Here is a 20,601-nt window from a genome sequence, read left to right as displayed (position 1 = left end):
TTGCTACCGTTTTGCGTTTTGTTGCTACTCAATGGCCCTTGTCAAAGTCACGGATCGAGGATCCGTTGGTTCGCCGATTTTTTGCTCACAAGGAGAGACTTTTTGTACGACGTGGTGTTTTGCTGTTGCATTCTGATAATGATCAGTCCAGGGTCGTGGTCCCACGTTCATTACAGTCCTCTGTCTTACAGCTTCTCCACTAAGGACATTGGGGTATAGTGCGAACGAAACAACTTGCTCGTCAGCACTTTACTTGGTTCGGAATCGATGCTGCGATTACGAATATGTGCTCTTCTTGCATGGCGTGTGCCGAACAACAATCCGCACCACCGCGGAAATTCTTTGCATGGCCGACAGCCACTTCCCCTTAGCAACGCTTACACATCGATTTTGCTGGTCCATTCTGGAATGCTCGATGGTTGGTTGTTGTCGATTCCTTCCGTAATTTTCCTTTTGTTGTCAGGATGTCTTCCACGACGTCTTCTGCCACCATCCAAGCGTTGTCCGCTATCTTTTGCATGGAAGGTCTTCCACAGACTATTGTTTCCGACAATGGCCCACAATTCATGTCCGCAGAATTTCAGTCATTCTGCATGGCCAATGGTATTCAACATCTGACATCCGCGCCGTTTTCGCCTCACTCAAACGGTGCCGCTGAGCGGTTGGTCCGGACTTTCAAGTCACAGATGTTGAAGTTGAAAGAGTCGCATTCTCGGGAGGAAGCGTTATTGCTCTTTCTGTCCTCGTATCGCTCTCAGCCCCGAGATGGTCGCTCGCCGGCTGAGTTGCTCCATGGTCGTCCTCATCGAACCTTGATGTCTTTGCTACATCCGCCGCATCAGGTTCCTGTACAGCGGCAGACACTTGCTTTTTCTCCCGGCGACGTTGTATATTATCGCAACTATCGCGGTTCACGGCGTTGGCTCGCAGGGCGCATTCTTCGCTGCCTCGGCCGCGCTATGTATCTGGTTATGGAGGCCGCTGGTGAGGTGCGTCGGCATCTCAATCAGCTGCGCCTCTGTCGTCGCCTGGGTTCTGCCGCTCCCCGTCTGCTTTCAGCGACGGTGCCGTCCGGTCAGCGTCCTGGGGACCCATCTACTGGCTCGCCTCATCCCCAGGTGTTACCGACGCAGCCTTCCATTTTGCCCCATGGCGACGCACCGCCGCCGCCGCCGCCTGTTCTCCCGCCGGCGACGCCCGCAGTGGACGCGTCGCTGCAACCGCCGGGCGCCTCCCTGGGTCACGCGCCGCCGATAGCTTCCCGTGACCAGTTGTCCTCCGCCATGGAACTTTTGCCCACTCCGGACCAGCTGTCGTCTTCGCCAGTCGGGTGCTCCGACTCGATGGAGGTCGACCCTTCGGCCCCTCCTGACTATCTACGGGCGCATACACCGCATGTTAGCGTGCACCCTGGACTAGGTTTTCAGGCGTTTCCTAGCTCCCCTCGGACCGAATGGCCGGGTGCGGGTGGCACAGCCTCGCCTGTTGTTAGGCTCCCCACCTCGTCGCATACGTCAACATGGGGTCCTCCCCACGGCGGGCGGAAGCCTTATAACACAACCGTTCGCCGATTTGCGGGGGAGGAATGTGGTGTCACCGCCAGACACCACACTTGCTAGGTGGTAGCTTTTAAATCGGCCGCGGTCCGCTAGTATACGTCGAACCCGCGTGTCGCCACTGTCAGTAATTGCAGACCGAGCGCCGCCACACGGCAGGTCTAGTGAGACTGACTAGCACTCGCCCCAGTTGTACAGCCGACGTTGCTAGCCATGGTTCACTGAGAATTACGCTCTCATTTGCCGAGACGATAGTAGCATAGCCTTCAGCTACATTTGCTACGACCTAGCAAGGCGCCATTACCAGTATAGATATTGAGATTCTATTAATGTATCATCAAGAGCGATGTTCTACAAATGTGGATTTATGTTAAGTATTCCAGAAGCTACGTACTTTTCTTTATAGCATTCATTACGTATCCTGTTTCAGACCTCACGCCAGCCTGCGTGAGTTTAAGCGCGTGCCTTTCGGCTTCCTCTCATTGTGTCTAGGCTGTCTTGTCTAGACACAATACACCGTAAAGGCTGCTATCCACATGAAACTGCCATTTATTCGGCAGGAAGGTGATGTGCTTTTTCAGGAGGACAATCCACGTCCATATGTGGCCGCTGTCACGCGCTTCGTGAAGTGCAGCAACTGCCCTGGGCGCCAAGATCGCCAGGTCTCTAGCCAGTTGAACACGAATGGGACATGATATAACGGGAACTTACGAACCATTACCGAATTGCAACAACAGGCCAAGAAGCCTGGGACAATCTATCGCAGGATGCCGTTCGACATCTTTACGAGCGTTTGCATGCGTGAATACCGTCCTGCGTTACAACCACAGAGTGGTACACTGGGTAATGATGCGATTGTTTGGCAGTCTTTACTGAGTCACGTGTGTTTCATTTCGTCTGAATTTGTTGTCATATGCTCCTACAATATAAAATAGCTATCATTTCACTTGTCAGTAAAGTGATATTGTACTTGAGATTATTGCGCTTTTTCTTCCAGTGCAGTACCGTAATTAATCAGTATTTTCTGTGATTTGTACTCTCACTTTCCATGTGCCCCCTTATACTGAATACCAATTGTTTCACGGTTGACATTTATGGTAAGGACAGAATTTCGGACTCTTAAGACTGTTGTTGATTCCACCTGACAGCTATGAACTTGATAACGACCAATTCAGCTAATGGCTCCTTATTACTAACGAACCTTGAAATCTGCAGTTTTCTTTACTACACGTTTGGAATGTATTATCGCGAGACTGACGAAACACACAGATTTGACAACATTCTTTGTGGGTGCCCAGAATTAAAGGCCACTCGTAGGTTATCACCAACCCTCCATGAATCTTTTAAACATTACACACAATGAAACTATCTAAGAAATAGTGATTTGGATCTCGACAAATGAACTTAGAGGTACTTTCAGACCGAAATAATAATTAAAAATTAAAAGAAAATTACTTACTCATATTTGGCAAAATTAGCCCACATTTCTATCATCTGAGCTCTGATAATACCCCCATCCGTATCAGGATCCAGAGCCATGGGCGATGTGAACATGTAGTGCACATCATCGGCATGTGCTGCTCCTAAAGGAAAGAAAAAGAATGAAAATATTCAGGTAGACATTCTTTGCTCGAGTTGTACGACTAACTAAGCACGTAGTGAAAAGTATTTTAAGTTTTGAGATCTACTTCTATAAAACAAATCTCCTTTCTTTAAAAATGACAATTATCGATGGCTTATACTGATAAATTCCGTGAGGAAATTTTCGAAGTAAGCTAATGGTTTGGGACGACGAAAGCAATGTAATTATGTCTGTATATCATCTGGTGATAAGTGCCACCGCAGTTACCCCATAGGCCATTGGATCTAATCCAGTGAGGTCATTATAGTTTTTGTCCATTGTTGGTATTCTTGGGTCACCTTGTCATTAGATACAGTATATTTTTCTTAGATCAACAATAATACTGTGAAACAGTATAAATACGTACATTGTCATTAATTATGTAATTAAGATTTACTTAAAAATAATTATAGTGGCAAATTTTACATATGCAGAACAGATAGAAAATCGTGAAAGAAGAATTGTGAGGACAATTCTTGGACACAGGAAAATAACAGATGATCAAGGCAAGCCTGTATACAGACTAAAAAGCAACAAAGAAGTGTATATGAAGTGCAGCAAAATTACAGACGAAATTAGAAAAAGAAGATGCTCCTTTTATGTTCACATCATGAGGATGAACCCGAATAGGCTTACAAAACAAATATTTTCGTACATCGCAAATCTAAAAAATAAAAATTTATGGTTTATCAACACAGAAACAGATCTAAAAGAAATGGACATAGATCAGGAAACAATATTTAACAGAAACCTTTTTAGAAAAAAACTGAATTCATTCACGGGTTTCGGTGTGAAAATCAAGAAGACTTGTGGAACTAAATGGTCTGAAGAGAGAAAAGCCGCCTTCAGCGCAAGAATGAAAGAAGTGTGGACTGAGAGAAAGAAGACTTCCCAGAAGCGCAAGAAATAACTGTTTTCACGGTCTTTAACGGCCAAATTTGTATAATAATAATAATAAAATAATAATAATTATAGTGGTTATTTGAGTATGAAGCAATGAAAATATTTAATAATGAAATTCTCATAAATTTCATGTAATTGAGAACACTCTCTCCTGGGCCTCTGTTCACACGTTATGTTCACAGGATTCATCTGCTGCTAATCCTCGACGCCACCATGCCCCCCACTTTCGGAATATTGAAGTTTTCGTCCAGAACGTGTTAGGCACATTGTACAGACAAATACACGGAAAAATGACCGAAATTACTCTCTCTGCTATTCACCTTATTTCTGTTTGCACTGCTGGGTGACTGTTCTGATGTTTAAGGACTGTTATATCTTTCAATCAGTTTCCTTATTCTATAATCCGCTGAATAAATAAACAGTGCATTTGCAGTGGTAGCGGCTGTAATACTGTATTTATCAAAATTTCCCAATATTCTTGAATTATTAACTGAGTCGTGATATTTATACTGACGGTAGTGCCACACTCTTGGTTTCTAAGAAGCTCGATCGTTCAAGCTATCATTTCCTTTTCCGTAGACTTATTCGTCACCATACATATTTTGGTTTTTAATTGGTATGGTAGTGCAATCTATTAGCACAATAGCATTCCTGCCTTTTTACATGGGTTTTTCAAGCGCGTTGGTAGTCGTAAGATACATGAACAGTGGTTATTAGTCCGATTACTAATTTTTTCTTGTTGACATTACATCCCAAAAGCAGCTCGACACTAGTTACAAGTAACTTTCTTGTTTTCATCACTACGCTGGAAACTAGAGTCTCTTACGAAGATCCTCATCATGTGTTGGGGGCTCACGTCATATTTTTGTTCAGTAAGGAAGCAATCAGTACGCTTTCTCATTTTTTGTTAGTGAATATTTGCAATTATTTACATATAATTTCATAGTTCATGATCCGTATGTGTTTGAAAAAATGGTTCAAATGGCTCTGAGCACTATGGGACTTAACATCTATGGTCATCAGTCCCCTAGAACTTAGAACTACTTAAACCTAACTAACCTAAGGACAGCACACAACACCCAGCCAACACGAGGCAGAGAAAATCCCTGACCCCACCGGGAATCGAACCCGGGAACCCGGGCGTGGGAAGCGAGAACGCTACCGCACGACCTCGGAATGCGGGCCGTATGTTTTAGCTCTACATCTATGGAGCGAACAACATTATTCCCAAGTTTACAAAGGAGTACAGCTTCTCACTTTCCTCCGCTAACACATCAAATGAGCGAACGAAATCTTGACTCGTTCCACGACTCAGCATTTGGATTTATTAATGCCAACATGCTAGTCGCTTCAGAGATAGACGCGGGAGGAGTCCTACACCTACGTGCGCATAATCATTCTGCAGTTCATACCTTTGTATCACGCAGACCCTCTGCCGCTCCAAACTCGGTAAGTGCGCGGGGAAAATAACACATAAATCATTTCGTGCGAGCTCCGATTTCTCTTATTTCATTACGTTGATCATTTGTCCCTCTAGAAGTGGGTGTCAAGAAATCAATTCTGAGGAGAAATTTGGCGATCGAAGTATCATGAAATAATCTGTGAGAACGAAAACGCTTTTGTTTTAAGTATTGCCACCCTAATTCGCGTATCAAATTCCTGACCCTCTCTCCTTTATTTAGCGATAATACAAAACGAGTTGCACTTCTTTGAAATTTTTCGACGTCCTTCGTCAATCCTACCTGCAGAGGCAGCCATGCTGCACAGCAGTACCCTGGCAGACAACGCACTGGCGTAGTGAGGGCAGTCTCATTCGTGTATCTGTGCATCTTCTAAGGATGCTGCCAATAAAACCCAGTCTTTGGTTCGCCTTATCCACAACATTTTCAATGCAATCGTTCCAGTTTAAATTGTTCCCAATTTTTATGTATAGGCATTTAGTTAAAGAACAGTCCTTAGATTTTTGGGATTTGTCGTGTAATCGAAATTTACAGATTCGTTTTAATACTCGTGAGAATGACCTTACACTTTTCATTATTTAGGGTCAATTCCCACTTTTCAAACCGTACGGATATGTTGTCTCAATGATTTTTCAACAGGTTTTGAACTTCTGACGGCTTTACTAGACGGTAAGTGACACCATCTTTTGCAGTTAATCTTACAGGGCCGCTCGGATTGTGTTCTAAATCTTTTGTATAGGTTAGGAACAGCAGTGGTCACGTAACGCTTCCTTGCGGATCGCCAGATATCACTTCTGTTTTACTCGATGACTTTCCGCCAGTTATTACGAACCGTGACCTTTCTGACAGGAAATCGCGAATACCGTAGCACAAGTGGGACAATACTTCATAGGTACGCAACTTGGTTGCTGTAGAAGACACGAGTCACACGGTACAAATATTCACCGGTATGGAACTAAACCGTGGCTGACTTACTAGCGCTACGTTTTGTGTAGTCTCAGTATCCGCTCGCATCAGGAGAGTGGTGGGCCGTGTCTAATAGCTTTAATGCTGCCCACCACGATTTCCTCTTCAGCCCCAAACTCTCCATTTCAGATTAAAGTATCCGACGTTCTTCTTTGTTTGCTGTATATGTCGCAATCTTTGTCTTCCTCCACAGTTTGTGACCACAGCGGCTCCCTCTAGTACCAACCCAGTAATGTCCAGTGAGTCTCAATACCTGTCCTATCGATATGTCGCTTCTTCTACTTAGTTTTGTCCATAACCGAGCGAGGTGGCGCAGTGGCTAGCAAGGTAGATGGTTCAAATCCGCGTCCGGCCATCCAGTGTTTCAACATTTCCGTAAATCCCCCAGGGCAAATTCCGGGATGGCTCCTTTGAAACGATACGGCCAAACTTACTCATTCTTCAAAAATAAATAAATAAAAAGAATCCGAGTTTGTGCTTCGTCTTGACCTTGTTATCGACGGAACGTAAAACCTTATTCTTCTTCCTTCATGTCTTCCTATCGCTGGCCTCATTTTTTTTTCTTACACAGAAAGTACACCGCCGATGAAAGATGGACAGGTGGAAGGGACCGTCTCTCTGTAGGGTGCAGAAGGTACTTTTCGTAATTTTCGCTTTGTTCCGTTCCTCCACGTGCAAAAATTGAATGTTGCAGACGTCTCTTGTAGTTTCTCTAATTTTCATTCGCGCTGTTGAGTGTTTATGTCAATAACGTGTACATTTTTCGAGTTTTAAGGGTTGGGAGCGGGTGTTTTTCACGTTTTCCCAGAAAGACAAAATAAAACAAAAAACTGGTCTGCAGTTGCTCTAGCACCGATCCGCTCCTCAGTAAATCAAATCTGAGTAGTGACTTTCGTAGTGAATTCTGCCTACTTTAATTTTGTAGAGAGTGATCATCAACGAGAAACACATAGTTTTCGATGACATAAGCGAAAAAATGAAAAATTTGCAATCCTTTTGAAGTTTTCGCGTTTTTACTTATGTGTCCGACCTCCAGAAAACTGCAAACATGGATTTTGGATTCAGCACGCCAAACATCACAAAGAAAAACTTAAAAACTTCCGCAATTCTGTTACGAAAACGACTGTTTTGAGCACCACTTGGCTGGGCTATATTTTGAAGTTTGGTAGAGGACAATGAAGCAATCCCCCACATCTATGCTGCGCAAGATCAACTTCAATTTGTTTTATTGTTCCAAATCGTCATTTGAGAGTTTCTACTACTTAGGAAAATGTGGTTAGTACTTGCTCGCCATACTGCTATGATCGTGTTCTTGCTGGCAGAATGATGAACTGGACACACCACGCTCTCTGCACCGGCTATTCCTCACCATTGTCGGTATGTACCACAAGGACTCGCATCAATAGCCAAGTTTTTGTCAACAGTATGTGAAGGTTTACTTAAGTACTACATTATGAAGAGATCAAGGGTTTATAACAAATGAAAAGCACTAATATTGTCCTACCAAGAACTGACGGAAGATTCAGTTAACATTATAAAATGTGCCACAGCAGCATAATTATCCGTCTTTTATAGTAGATCAAGGCTTTATCATGAGGCACTCGCACACTGTCTGTTGCTTTCACAGCTGATTACTTCGTTTTCCCAGTTACAATGACAATTTGTATTTCATAGTCAGGGTGATCGAATTACAAAAGAGTCCACACTTTCACGATCTCAGCCATCGGGGTGGGTAAGTATACCACAATAACGTATTTACGTTGGTTAGCAATAGTTAATGTGAGCCGAAAAACTTGCCTAACTCAGATGGAATGGAGCACACTTGATGATACTGATTCTTAATCTTGAGAAGGTGGAAGTAAAAATTACGCCTGTGGTTTAAGATAGACAGTTCTATCGGAACGCATGCCCGATACTCCGAAGGAAACTATTTTACTTGAAGAATCGCTGTTTTCGTTCTCAATATAGAATACAGTATTCTGGTAGCTGATAAATTTCAGCATTAGATTTCCAAAAGGCTTTCGGTTCAGGTTCCTCACAAGCAGCTTCTAATCGAACTGGTTGCCTATGGATTACCGTCTCTGTTGTGCGACTAGATTCGTACATTCCCATCAAAAAGGTCACAGTTCGTGGTAACTGAGAGAAAATCTTCGAGTAAAACAGAAGTAATATCTGGCGTTCCAATAAGAAACGTTACAGGCCCTCAGCTGTTCCTGCTCTACATAAACGGTTTAGAAGCCAATCTGAGCAGCTCACTTAGATTGTTGGCGGATGATGCTGTCATCTGTCAACTTGTGAAGTCATGAGATTGTCAGAAAAAATTGCAAAATGATTTACACAAGATATCTGTCCAAATGATGAAGTTTTCCCAATGAGTAATCAAAGGAATCCGCTAAATTTCGGCTACACGAGAAATGCCACACATCTAAAGGCTGTCAATTTAACTAAATACCTAAGGATAACAATTACGACAACTTTAATTGGAACGATCACATAGAAGATGTATTGGGGAAAGCGAACCAAAGACTACGTTTTATTGCTAAAACCCTAAAAGATGCGAGAGATCAACTAAAGAGTCCGACCTCACTACCCTTGTCCCTCCTCTGGTACAGTACTGATGTGATAATGAGGTCCTTACCAGATAGGATTGACGGAGAAACAGTGGAGAATCTGTCTCGGATAAGACACGCGCGCTGGGTGGCAATCATTAAAATAAAGACGTTTTGCGTTGAGGGGAGATCTATTTTCCAAGGTCCAATCACCAACTTTTTCCTCCGAGTGCGAGAGTATTTTATTGACACCCACATATATTTGGAGAAATGACCATCTTAATACACTACTAGCCATTAAAGTTGCTACACCAAGAAGAAATGCAGATTATGAACCGGTATTCATTGGACAAATATATTATACTAGAACTGACATGTGATTACATTTTCACGCAATTTGGGTGCATAGATCCTGAGAAATCAGTACCCAGAACAACCACCTCTGGCCCTAATGACGGCCTTGATATGCCTGAGCATTGAGTCAGAGCTTTTTCAGTTACGACTGACTTAGCCGCTGCAGCGCGTGTATATATTACTTAGCCTCTGTGCGGGCTATAATCAAGATTGCGCAACTTCCGGTAATGTTATTCTTATGGAAGTTTGAGCTCTTATCAGCTGCGCGTATCTAAGCGACACTTGCTCATGCCACACAGAGGCTCTAGTACTCTAGTACAGCTGCCCATGCAGCTTCAACACGATACCACAGTTCATCAAGAGTAGTGACTGGCGTATTGTTACGAGCCAGTTGCACGGCCACTATTGACCAGATGTTTTCAATTAGTGAGAGATCTGGAGAATGTGCTGGCCAGGGCAGCAGTCGAACATTTCCTGTATCCAGAAAGGCCCGTACAGGACCTGCAACATGCGGTCGTGCACTATCCTGCTGAAAAGTAGGGTTTCGCAGGGATCGAATGATGGGTAGAGCCACGGCTCGTAACACATCTGAAATGTAATGTACACTGTTCAAAGTGCCGTCAATGCGAACAAGAGGTGACCGAGACATGTAACCAATGGCACCCCGTCCCATCACGCTGGGTGATACGCCAGTATGGTGATGATGAATACACGCTTCCAATGTGCGTTCACCGCGATGTCGCCAAACACGGATGCAACCATCATGATGTTTTAAACAGAACCTGGATTCATCGAAAAAATGACTTTTTGCCATTCGTGCACCCAGGTTCGTCGTTGAGTACACCATCGCAGGTGCTCCTGTCTGTGATGGAGCGTCAAGGCCAACCGCAGCCATGGTCACCGAGCTGATAGTCCATGCTGCTGCAAACGTCGTCGAACTGTTCGTGCAGATGGTTACTGCCTTGCAAACGTCCCCATCTGTTGACTCAGGGATCGAGATGGGCTACGCGATCCGTTACAGCCATGCGGATAAGATGCCTGTTATCTCGATTGCTAGTGATTCAAGGCCGTTGGGATCCAGCACGGGTTTTCGTATTACCCTCTTGAACCCACCGATTCCATATGCTGCTAACAGTCATTGGATCTCAACCAACGCGAGCATCAATGTCGCGATACGATAAACCGCAAGCGCGATAGGCTACAATCCGACCTTTATCAAAGTCGGAAACGTGATGGTACGCATTTCTCCTCCTTACACGAGGCATCACAACAACGTTTCACCAGCCAACGCCGATCAGCTGCTGTTTGTGTATGGGAAATCGGATGGAAACTTTCCTCATGTCAGCACGTTGTAGGTGTCACCATCGGCGCGAACCTTGTGTGAAGGCTCTGAAAAGGTAATCATTTGCATATCACAGCATCTTCTTCCTGTTGGTTAAATTTCTTGTCTGTAGCACGACATCTTCGTGGTGTAGCAATTTTAATACGCAGTAGTGTAAAATAAAAGAAATCAAAACTCTCATGGAAAGATTTTGTGTTCATTTTTCCCGTGCGCTATACGAGAGTGGAACGGTATCATTTTAAAAATAAAAGTGTTCCGAGAAAAGTGTTTCGTTCTACAGTTTAGTCAGGTGCTAAAGCTGGTGATAATATGGGGGAGGAGGGTAACAGATGGCAGGGGGTAGCCAGGGGTACAGCTAAACGTGTGATTGCACTCAGGGGTAATGAAAGGTAAGAAAGGTTGGGAACCACTGCTCTAGTGAGAGAGCTCCGTCCGGTTCGCTATGCACAATGGTCGCTGAATTTTCGACAATATTAAAGAAATGTCAGCACCATTAGAACAGCTTCAGTGGAGATATCTGGTGCAATATTTTTCTGCGAGATCCATTCTTACTTGCCTTCATGTTCTTCTCGTTAGGCACATCTAAATAGGAAACTAAAATTTGTAATGAAGCTCCACTCAAAAGCAATTACCGAAAAATTAAATTTCTTATTCATTTGTTAAGTCTACACCTACATGACTATTCTGCAATTTACGCTTGAGCGCCTGGCAGAAGGTTCATCAAACTACTTTTATCAAATCAAAATGGCTCTGACCACTATGGGACTTAACTTCTGAGTTCATCAGTCCCCTAGAACTTACAGCTACTGAAACCTAACTAACCTAAGGACATCACACACATCCATGCCCGAGGCAGGATTCGAACCTGCGACCGTAGCTGTCGCGCGGTTCCAGACTGTTGCGCCTAGAACCGCTCTGCCCCACTTTTACCGTCAGTGATGTATGTGACAAAGCCGAACATATGTATTAGTGGAATTAGAGTGTGAAGAACCTGTGACCTTGACTGATTAATGCTACTAATTGAGAGAAAGTAATTATTGATAATTCATAAAATCAAAATTAGAGTCTTATAAAATTGTGATAATCGTAATGATATTTTGAAAATAACTTAGTTTCGTGACTGAAACCGTATCGAATCGTTTAGTTTTTACTCCTCAGAAAATTTCATTTTACTTCTCAGGGGGTAATTACCCCAGGTTGGGAACCACTGCTCTTATGGCTACAAGCACCAGGTTCAAAAGAGATACGGAACTGGCAGATCCTGGGAGTGAAATGGAAAAACAAGTTATACACTGGAGCACTTCCAGAAGGAACATTTTTCTAAACGTGTGCACTTTTTCACGAGGGTTAAGAGTGCTTTGCTCAAGTCCAATGAAAATTGCTAGCACATTTTACGATTTGCAGTACTCTAAACTTGATATAGACGTCTAATGCAAATGCATACAAAGGAAAAATTTCTGCAGAATGCAAGAATTTTATGCACTCCTGCTGTTGATCATTTTTCCGCTGCACCTGACGTGTGATGTTTTAGCTTCAACTGAATGACCGTTGTGGATTATGGTAGTCACCATAAATGATGATAATGAGAATCATTGGTGTTAGATACCTGGTCCTGTTTGGTATGGCTACAGGTATTCCATATACACCTGTACATACTACGGTCTGCCGGATACTGCATGAAAGCCATGTTCATTTGGTCCCAAAGTCAGGATAAGTAACATCCGGGGATATGACACTTCACCACCTTTAATGGAATCGACATTATATTGTTTACAAATTTTTGTTTTTATAGGAAGATACTAGTTGTTTTGGTTTGAACAACTCCGATTTTGTGAACTATCATAAATTCATCAATGGTTAGAATACACAGTTTGTATCAACTAAGTGTTGTTTTGGTGTTTATTAAATAAAATCCTGCAGCAATTGCAATAAACCAAATTAATTTATTGAGTGAAAGTTTTGCGCTAATACTATTTACTTTTATCAGTCTCGCTACAATTTGCTGTCCTTAAGTACTCTATTTGTACATGAGAAATGTAGTAAATATGAAACAGCTCCTTTAGCTGGGTAGCGTAACATATCGAACAACGTTGGTACACAAATGAAATTCCTAAAGCTGTCTCACGAAAAATCACCACATAAAATAGGTTCGCGTAGTGGAGCTACAAAATTTTTACCACAATATGCGAAAAATGTATCCGGAAAACCCGATAGCGTTGAATATACCGGGCTGGAGTTGCTTGCTGCTGGCAGTCGAATGTGCGAGTACTTGCAATGAGTGTGAAGCGTGGTTTTTTAGTTCACTGGGAAAATAGATGAACACCATGTATCTTTCCAGAATGGGGAAACTGTTGCGAAGACGAAGGAAGTGATGATGAAGCATGCGAAACATATTCCTGAATATTGTTGCTGATGAGCCTCGTTTGAATGAAACGCCAATAAACATAATGACAGATTAACGTGGAACAAGCGTTACAGTTGATGGAAAAAAGTCCTTTAACCCTAGGACGCCCAAGAGGTTTTGCTAACTTGGATGCCTAAGGGGAGGGTTCGGCGAGCCCACAGGTATTAAATAAGTTGACTGATGAAAAATTACGACTTTCAAAATGGTTTATGTATTTTAACTAAGGGATCGGTTTATAAATGTTGTTAATTGTTATAAATATTGGATTGAGTGAATAAAAATTGATATACTACAATACAAAATACAGATGTGTTCATATACAACAGACTACTCTGAGTCCTCAACTTCAAGGCGAGGAACACACTTCACAATTTTTTCTGAATGTGTGTTACACACATGTTTATGACACTGTCCACAATACTGTTTTGGTTTACTTAGATTGTTGTACTTCTGCTTCTTTGTTTTAGCTTCTCTTACACAAATATGGCACCGACCTTTCCCTGCAGGAGGCTGACGTGCTTCTGTTGTCATTTCTTTGATTTTCTTTTGTAGAATAGTCTCCATTGATTGAACAATTTGGTTAGATAACTCTCTTGCATTGGCACTTCTTTCTTCTACCTGCAATTTCACTAATTCCATCCCAGCTTGCAGATCATAAACTTTCCGTTTGTTGTGTTTCTTTTCATTCCATGTTGGATGTTGCTGGATGAATATGGTGGTTGCATTGATAGCGCAAATGTCGATGAGAGAGGAAAATACAGATAGAGGCCATCTCTTTGTTCCCCTCTTGCAGGTGTACATACGCGCTATTTGATCAATGGTATCAATTCCACCTTTAGTGGAATTATAATATGCATTTATCTCGGTTTTATTCATCTCTCCTCCAACAGTGCCTTTATCTTGGTGCATTGTAGACAACATCAGTAAGTTTTCTCTTGGTTTCGTTTTTACTATGTAGGACACCAAAGTTACTGGAGGCCTACCTGTTGATGGGTCTGTGAACAAGAACATTGATGAATATAGCTCTCGATTTGACGTGTTCTTCATTATGTCTGGAATATGCTTCCTGTTTGACTGGAGAGTTCCTACTGTAGTAACGTTGTAGTCTTGGTATAACTCTTCCGCCAAATCCACCGATGTGCAGTATCGGTCTGTAATAATATTTCGACCAGTATTTTTCACAGTTGCTACCAGACGTTTGACGACTGCTGCTGAACCCCATTCTTCTTTCGGCAAATTCTGAACATTGCCTGCATAGGGTTCCATGTTCAAGACGTATCTGTCAACTGCATCGGACATCATGCGTATAAGGATGCCATACTTGCCCGGTTTATCCTTCATAAATACTTTGAAGGGGCAGCGCCCTCTAAACAAGCTGAGGATCTCATCAATGGTGAGGTGCACCCCTGGTTTATACAATAGTGGAAACCCATCATTCACTTTGTTGAAAACATCACGGATTGTTGTGAACTTGTCTGCTTCCCTTCTTAGCTGGCGGCTACTCTTGTCATCAAACCTTATGAGTGCAATAAGTTCCTTGAAACGTTCTCTTGCCATAATACCCTTGTAAACTGGCTGATCCATTAGGTCTGACCAAATATCGCGTACACTGACAGTATTGTCCTTATTTGCCCCCATAAGAATCAGGATTCCTATAAAGGCATACAATTCTTTCTCATTAGTCAAAGTAACATTTCGCCTAACTGCCTCTTCATTTGAATGTTTTACTATAACATCCATGATGTCAGGCGTAAGAAGTAACTTCAAGGCTTCTCCAGGTGAATGGCAAAAACGAGCTGCAGTTACTCCTGCCTGCTCTCTTACTATATTAGCAACAGACCTCTGAGGAATTCTAGGCTGTGTGGTTACGTACCTTCTTCCAGACTTGGCCACAATAACATCCTGATGGTCACTGCCTGAAGCTGCGCTATCTTCATCTTCTTTAACATCCACATCACTTTCCCGATCTGAATCATACACCAAAACACCATCCACATATTCACTTTCACTCCCCGAGTCAGAATCTTCATCTAAAATTTCATTCAGAACTCTTTCTAAAGACGAGTCACGTAGTCTTTTAGTCTTTTGTAAGTCTGGGTGTGAACAGTAGCGAACTGCACTAACTCACTGCAAGTTTACAAGATAAATAACAGCTGACTGACATCAACAATCACTTCCTCTGAAAGTAAACCAATTGTTGTGAATATCAAGAATAGCAAACAACAAGGAACTAACTTGCATTGTTGTAGAGATGAGAAATACGAAATCCTACTAAGGGAAATTTTCTATAGTATGGAAGACAAAGGGGATGGGGGGTTTGTTCGACCCATAATAAGTTTATTTATTTTTTCTTTCAAAGCAGGAATTTTCTATAAAATATATTGATACTAACATTTCATAAAATAGCCGACAAACAATAACTCAAAGGGAATATGTAGTATGAAAGTTACTTGGGCAAAATCAGGGGACATAAAAAAATTGTGGGTTCAACGAACCCCCCCACCCCCCTTAGGCGTCCTAGGGTTAATAGTGATGCTGAAGGAATCGGGTATCAGAAATGTCATTTTTAACTGCATTATCCGTAAATATCTATTAATAGATTGGTTGATGGGAATTTCACCTGTGATCCTTCTTTTTCTATAAATTACCAATGTAGTTACTACCCGTGATGACTGGGTGTTCTGCGATGTCCTTAGGTTAGTTAGGTTTAAGTAGTTCTAAGTTCTAGGGGACTGATGACCATAGATGTTAAGTCCCATAGTGCTCAGAGCCATTTGAACCATTTTGTTTGTAGTTACTACCACTTCTATGAAGTTGCTAACAAAACTTCAGATCACTGTTGTCTGCATCACGTTTTGAGGGGCATTTCAAACATGTAACCGCAGGGATTCGTTTTGGGAAAAGAAGCTTTCGCCGAAAATTTCAAGCAATTGTCTAAACTTGCGAGAACTGCATTGTTGTCGGTGAAGATTAGTCGATACGAAAAGAAAAATACTTTTGTGTTTTTTGTCTTTTCCATGGTATTATTCTCAGAACGTATTAGGAAAATTATCAGAATGGCAGTTACTTTCTTGTGGTGAAACACCTTAAATTACTAAATATGATAATAAGTGAGAGAAATTTCTAATTATTTTATTTGAATACCTGGGCCGCCAGGATACGCGCTGAGGGGACCGACGAACGAAAACTGGTAGTAGTAGACAGGCTGCGAGGTCAACCGGGACATGCTCCTGATGGCGGCGTCCACTCCCTCCACGAAGAAAAGGTGTGAGTCGAACTGCAAAATGTAATTAAAGCATCATAAATATTGTAGTGTAGTCAGAAGCCAATAAATACACGTGCAGTCTTCTTATTCGATTATAATTACTCGGAAGATGTAGAGAAAATGGGCATAATTGACAGATAAATTTAGTGTCGATATTTCAAGAATTTAGCACAGTAAAAATAAATAAACGTCTTTTCAGTGATTACCGAAAACGATTAAAGACCACTGTTAACATTAATCCATACATATTATAATAATGGATATATGTCTGCATGTTGGACATCTCTTCCTGAAACACTGGATCGATTTCAAAGTAATTTACTATCTGGGAATAATCAGTGTGCGGGTAAGACCCACGTAGCTCTCAACGGAATGAATGTGGGGGTAAAAAATGAATGTAGCTCAGGTGGTCAGATAACCAGACTTTACTCAACACCCATTTGAGAAGGAGAGCACTTCTTGAGTTGAAACCAACTTTCCACATAATTCCAAGCCCTTGCGAGATTTCTTCTCGCTGAAAGCCCCCACAAACTGGTGAAAGGAAAAAAAGTTAATCGTTTTTTACACATTCGCTGTTCATGCACTAAAACTGCCGCACCAGGCCTGACATTTTAATTTATTACTTTGTTACTTCTAACACCATTCGCTATACATTTTTTACGCAATACTCACATACACCGCTGACTGTACCTGCCAAAGTATATTAATGTACGAGATATTGTTCAAAAAATATGGGGTCATAAACACTGAGACGTATGAAAAACTCTGGTTATCATTTATTAACTCTGTGTTACTAACTCTCTTCGCAATTGATTTCGCAAACAGTATCTGCATATATCACTGAATTTACCGGCAAAATTATTTCAGGGTACGATAGGTTCAAAAGATACGACTTCATAAACTTCGAGTTTCATGGAAACTGTAGGACGAAATTCACTAGGGAACCAAGTGAATTTACGTGCAATACACGCCCCACATCTTTTTTTTTTCTTTTTAAAAAAGAAGCTTTGGTGCACGATGCGTGATAGTGTGACTTTGTAGCGCAATTCCACCCGCACAGCTGGAAATGATAGCAAACACTAAAGAGGGGACGATTCTATGCTAAGGCCATAAAGTCGTTCTGAATTTCATTCCGTCTACTCAGTTGGACAGCAACTATGCCTCGAAGAAAGGTGCGTGAACAATATACGTGGGAGTCATCATTTGAGAGAGGACGTGTAGTTGGGCCCAAAGAGGCCGTTTGGGTAAATCAGTGAATCGCTCGACGTTTGAACAGAAGCAATGACACTGTTCGACGATGTTGGCAGCAATGGGTGAGACATGGCCGAAGACAGTGTCAACCAAGACAGACAGCAGAACGTTAGGAAGAGCAATAATCAGAGAGGCAGTAGATTCCCAGATTCATCTTATCATCGATCCGACGTGCAACTGGTGTTTCAGTGACCACAAGGACCATTAATAGGCTGCTCGACGAAAGGGGGCTGGGATCATGGCGCCCATTGCCCCAACTACCATTGACCATTGTACAGCAGCAAGCCCCTCGAATCTGCCGCTACGTACTGAGCCCCGATGCCCAGCGTAGACGTGTGTAGAGACGCTCCAGAGGGCGGTGGTATACCAACTTGACTGTCAACCGCCATACGGTCCGACAGCAGAGTAATTGTTTTCGGTTCCATTTGGTTTCGTAGCAAGACCCCTTTGGGTGTCCTTGAATAATGATAATTGAAACCAACAGCTGTACTGTAATCCAAAACTTGCTTTTCTTTACTCCATAACTCACAGCTGAGAGGTTTGGTATACGCACAGAGGCTGGTTGTCGAGAATTTTATACCGCCTCCGCTACTCCCGTCGTCAGTCAAAAACAGTGTAACGACCCGATCGCAACTGCAGTACATGCCTCTTTCTATTTTCTCCTACAAGGTGATAATGCTAGGCGTTGCTGCAAAAGTGTTTTCTGAGGTACAGAATTAAAGCAGCGAGTGGGCATAATAATTTTTGAAAAATGTTTCATGCAAGCACAGGCCCCCACGTAGAATGTCAACCTGACGGGTAAACGTCTGTGGTCGTACGCACCGTGAGCTGTGTTGGCAATCTGGAGAAAAGAGATAGAGAGAGAGAGAGAGAGAGAGAGAGAGAGAGAGAGAGACAACGAAGAAGAAGAAGAAGACATTAGTTATATTGTAATGCATTTTTTCACACATTTTTTTTTCTTTTGGAGCTGCTCTGATTCCTTATTGTGCCAGGTCAGATTTATGAACATTGAGATGATCTTAATATTGTTCGATACATACATTACAGTCAGTCTACACAAGCCACATTGAGTGTAAATCTCCATTCAGAATATGTTCAATAAGTTTTGTTTCAAGAAAGGTCTTTTATTTATTGGAAGGATGGACGTGTAAATGATATTATGTGGTCATTAATTTACCATTTCACAGTGCAGTGAAGCTTTTCCAGTCATTTAATGAATGTTACATAGTGGAGAGAATTATTTTACTCTTTGGTGTTTTTTACTCGTCTACATTGAACTGTAATCATTGGTCGAACTGTATGTATGCAGGCAGTCAGATGCCCATTTAGGGCCACATCCGCAGCGCATGATCACATATTTTGTGTGTCAGGCACCTGTTGTATAGACTATTCCCTCAACCAGAATTTGCTATTCATGAAGTGCTCCCGAACGAGAGATTGGGACAGTTGTTAGTAAAATCCAGTCATCTCAGTACCCATTAATAAGAGAATCGCCGCTACTCGAGATATCAGTTTTTCCACTGATAACTATCAAATCGGTCATATTCCTTGATTATATTACAATGTACGTCGTATAAATCGGCCTCTTAAATTGCGCTATCGTTTGGGGCTTAAGGAAGGATTTGTAATGAGGGCTGTTTGCTGTTACTTCTCCTCCTCTCATACGGCATTGACATTTCTCCATCATCGGCTTTTGCATCGAGTAACTCCCATTCGATTATCTTTGGCTTGCGCATTTAGGCACTTAAAATAGGAAACTAGAGATCGGAACTGCAGTGTATATCTGGTATGTACGGCTGGCCTTTGTGACCGAGCAGTTCTAGGCGCTTCAGTCCGGACCCACGCGGCTGCTACGGTCGCAGGTTCGAATCCTGCCTTGGGCATGGATGTGTGTGATGTCCTTAGGTTAGTTAACTTTAAGTAGTTCTAAGTGTAGGGGACTGATGACCTCAGATGTTAAGTCGCGTAGTGCTTGGAGCCATTTGATTTTCTGGCATGTAATCATTATCATTATCGCTTATGAACTATACCCGTAACCTCGGTAATGCGTTAAACAAATACACAATGGTATAAAGCCAAATACACAGTGTTAAATTTAATTTAACTTCGGCGACTTGTGAATCAATGACACTGCTCGTTTTGATTAGGAGCTTGTTAGATTCACTCTCAATGCTCGGGAAGCCTCTTTCATACCATTCCATCGTAAAAAAAGTCGTTATCAGGAACCAAACCAGCGATCTCCTGATAAATATGAGCTCTCAAAAACTATATTCGACTTGTAGAAAGACTGGTTCCAGTATCAGTTCGGGTTTGCGAACTTCGTAGAAGCATCAGAAAAACGCCAACAGCCACAGCTGCTGGATTCAACAGAATAACAGCGACGTGTTAGTGTGGATAGCTGTACAGTTCAGGTGGACAAAAGGAAAGAGCACGTTTCGTCATCATACGCAATCACTTGTGGGATGTCGCACATACGAACAGCCGTTACTGATTAAACGATTAACGCAGCACAAATTGCGACGGACTTTGTTCCCAGTTACGATAATGAGTAACTACTCACTTACATATGTACTATGAACATGAGAACCTCAATGAAAATTGCCTTTCGCAACGCATCATCGAGTAGCAAATCTTCGATGGTCTAGTGAAAGACGTAAAGTAATATTTAGTGACGAGGGCTGAACCTGCCCATGCGTTGGCGATAGTCACTTGTGAATGCAACGTCGACCAGAAAACAACCCATTACTGGAGATATCGAACAGCTCCAGATAGGACCAAAGCTGAAGATCAGAGAGTAGGGAGCTACTTCGCACAACGGTTGTGCACATATGATGCTTGTTGAGGGAACAGTGAATGTTGCAAGGTATATCTTGAATGTTAACCAGTTCATTCAACTGGTGTTCCTACAGCAGGGTAAAGCACTGTACATA

At 42.3% G+C, this 20,601-nt stretch overlaps 1 protein-coding gene across 1 annotated transcript in view; it reads right to left on the bottom strand.

The window, feature by feature from the left end:
• The window catches only part of LOC126147163 (bile salt-activated lipase-like), a 69,945-nt gene that overhangs the window by 10,853 nt on the left and 38,491 nt on the right, over positions 1-20,601 (bottom strand). The window contains exons 7-8 of the mRNA XM_049915673.1: positions 16,300-16,432; positions 3,016-3,139 (exon numbers count right to left, since the gene is read on the bottom strand). Coding sequence (XP_049771630.1) covers positions 3,016-3,139; positions 16,300-16,432 — 257 coding nt within the window. The remainder of the gene's footprint in view (positions 1-3,015; positions 3,140-16,299; positions 16,433-20,601) is intronic.

This window comes from Schistocerca cancellata, chromosome 2, assembly GCF_023864275.1.
Source record: "Schistocerca cancellata isolate TAMUIC-IGC-003103 chromosome 2, iqSchCanc2.1, whole genome shotgun sequence".
Taxonomy (NCBI): domain Eukaryota; kingdom Metazoa; phylum Arthropoda; class Insecta; order Orthoptera; family Acrididae; genus Schistocerca; species Schistocerca cancellata.
Note: the sequence above shows the minus strand (reverse complement) of the source record. Positions and strands in the feature narration are given on the sequence as shown.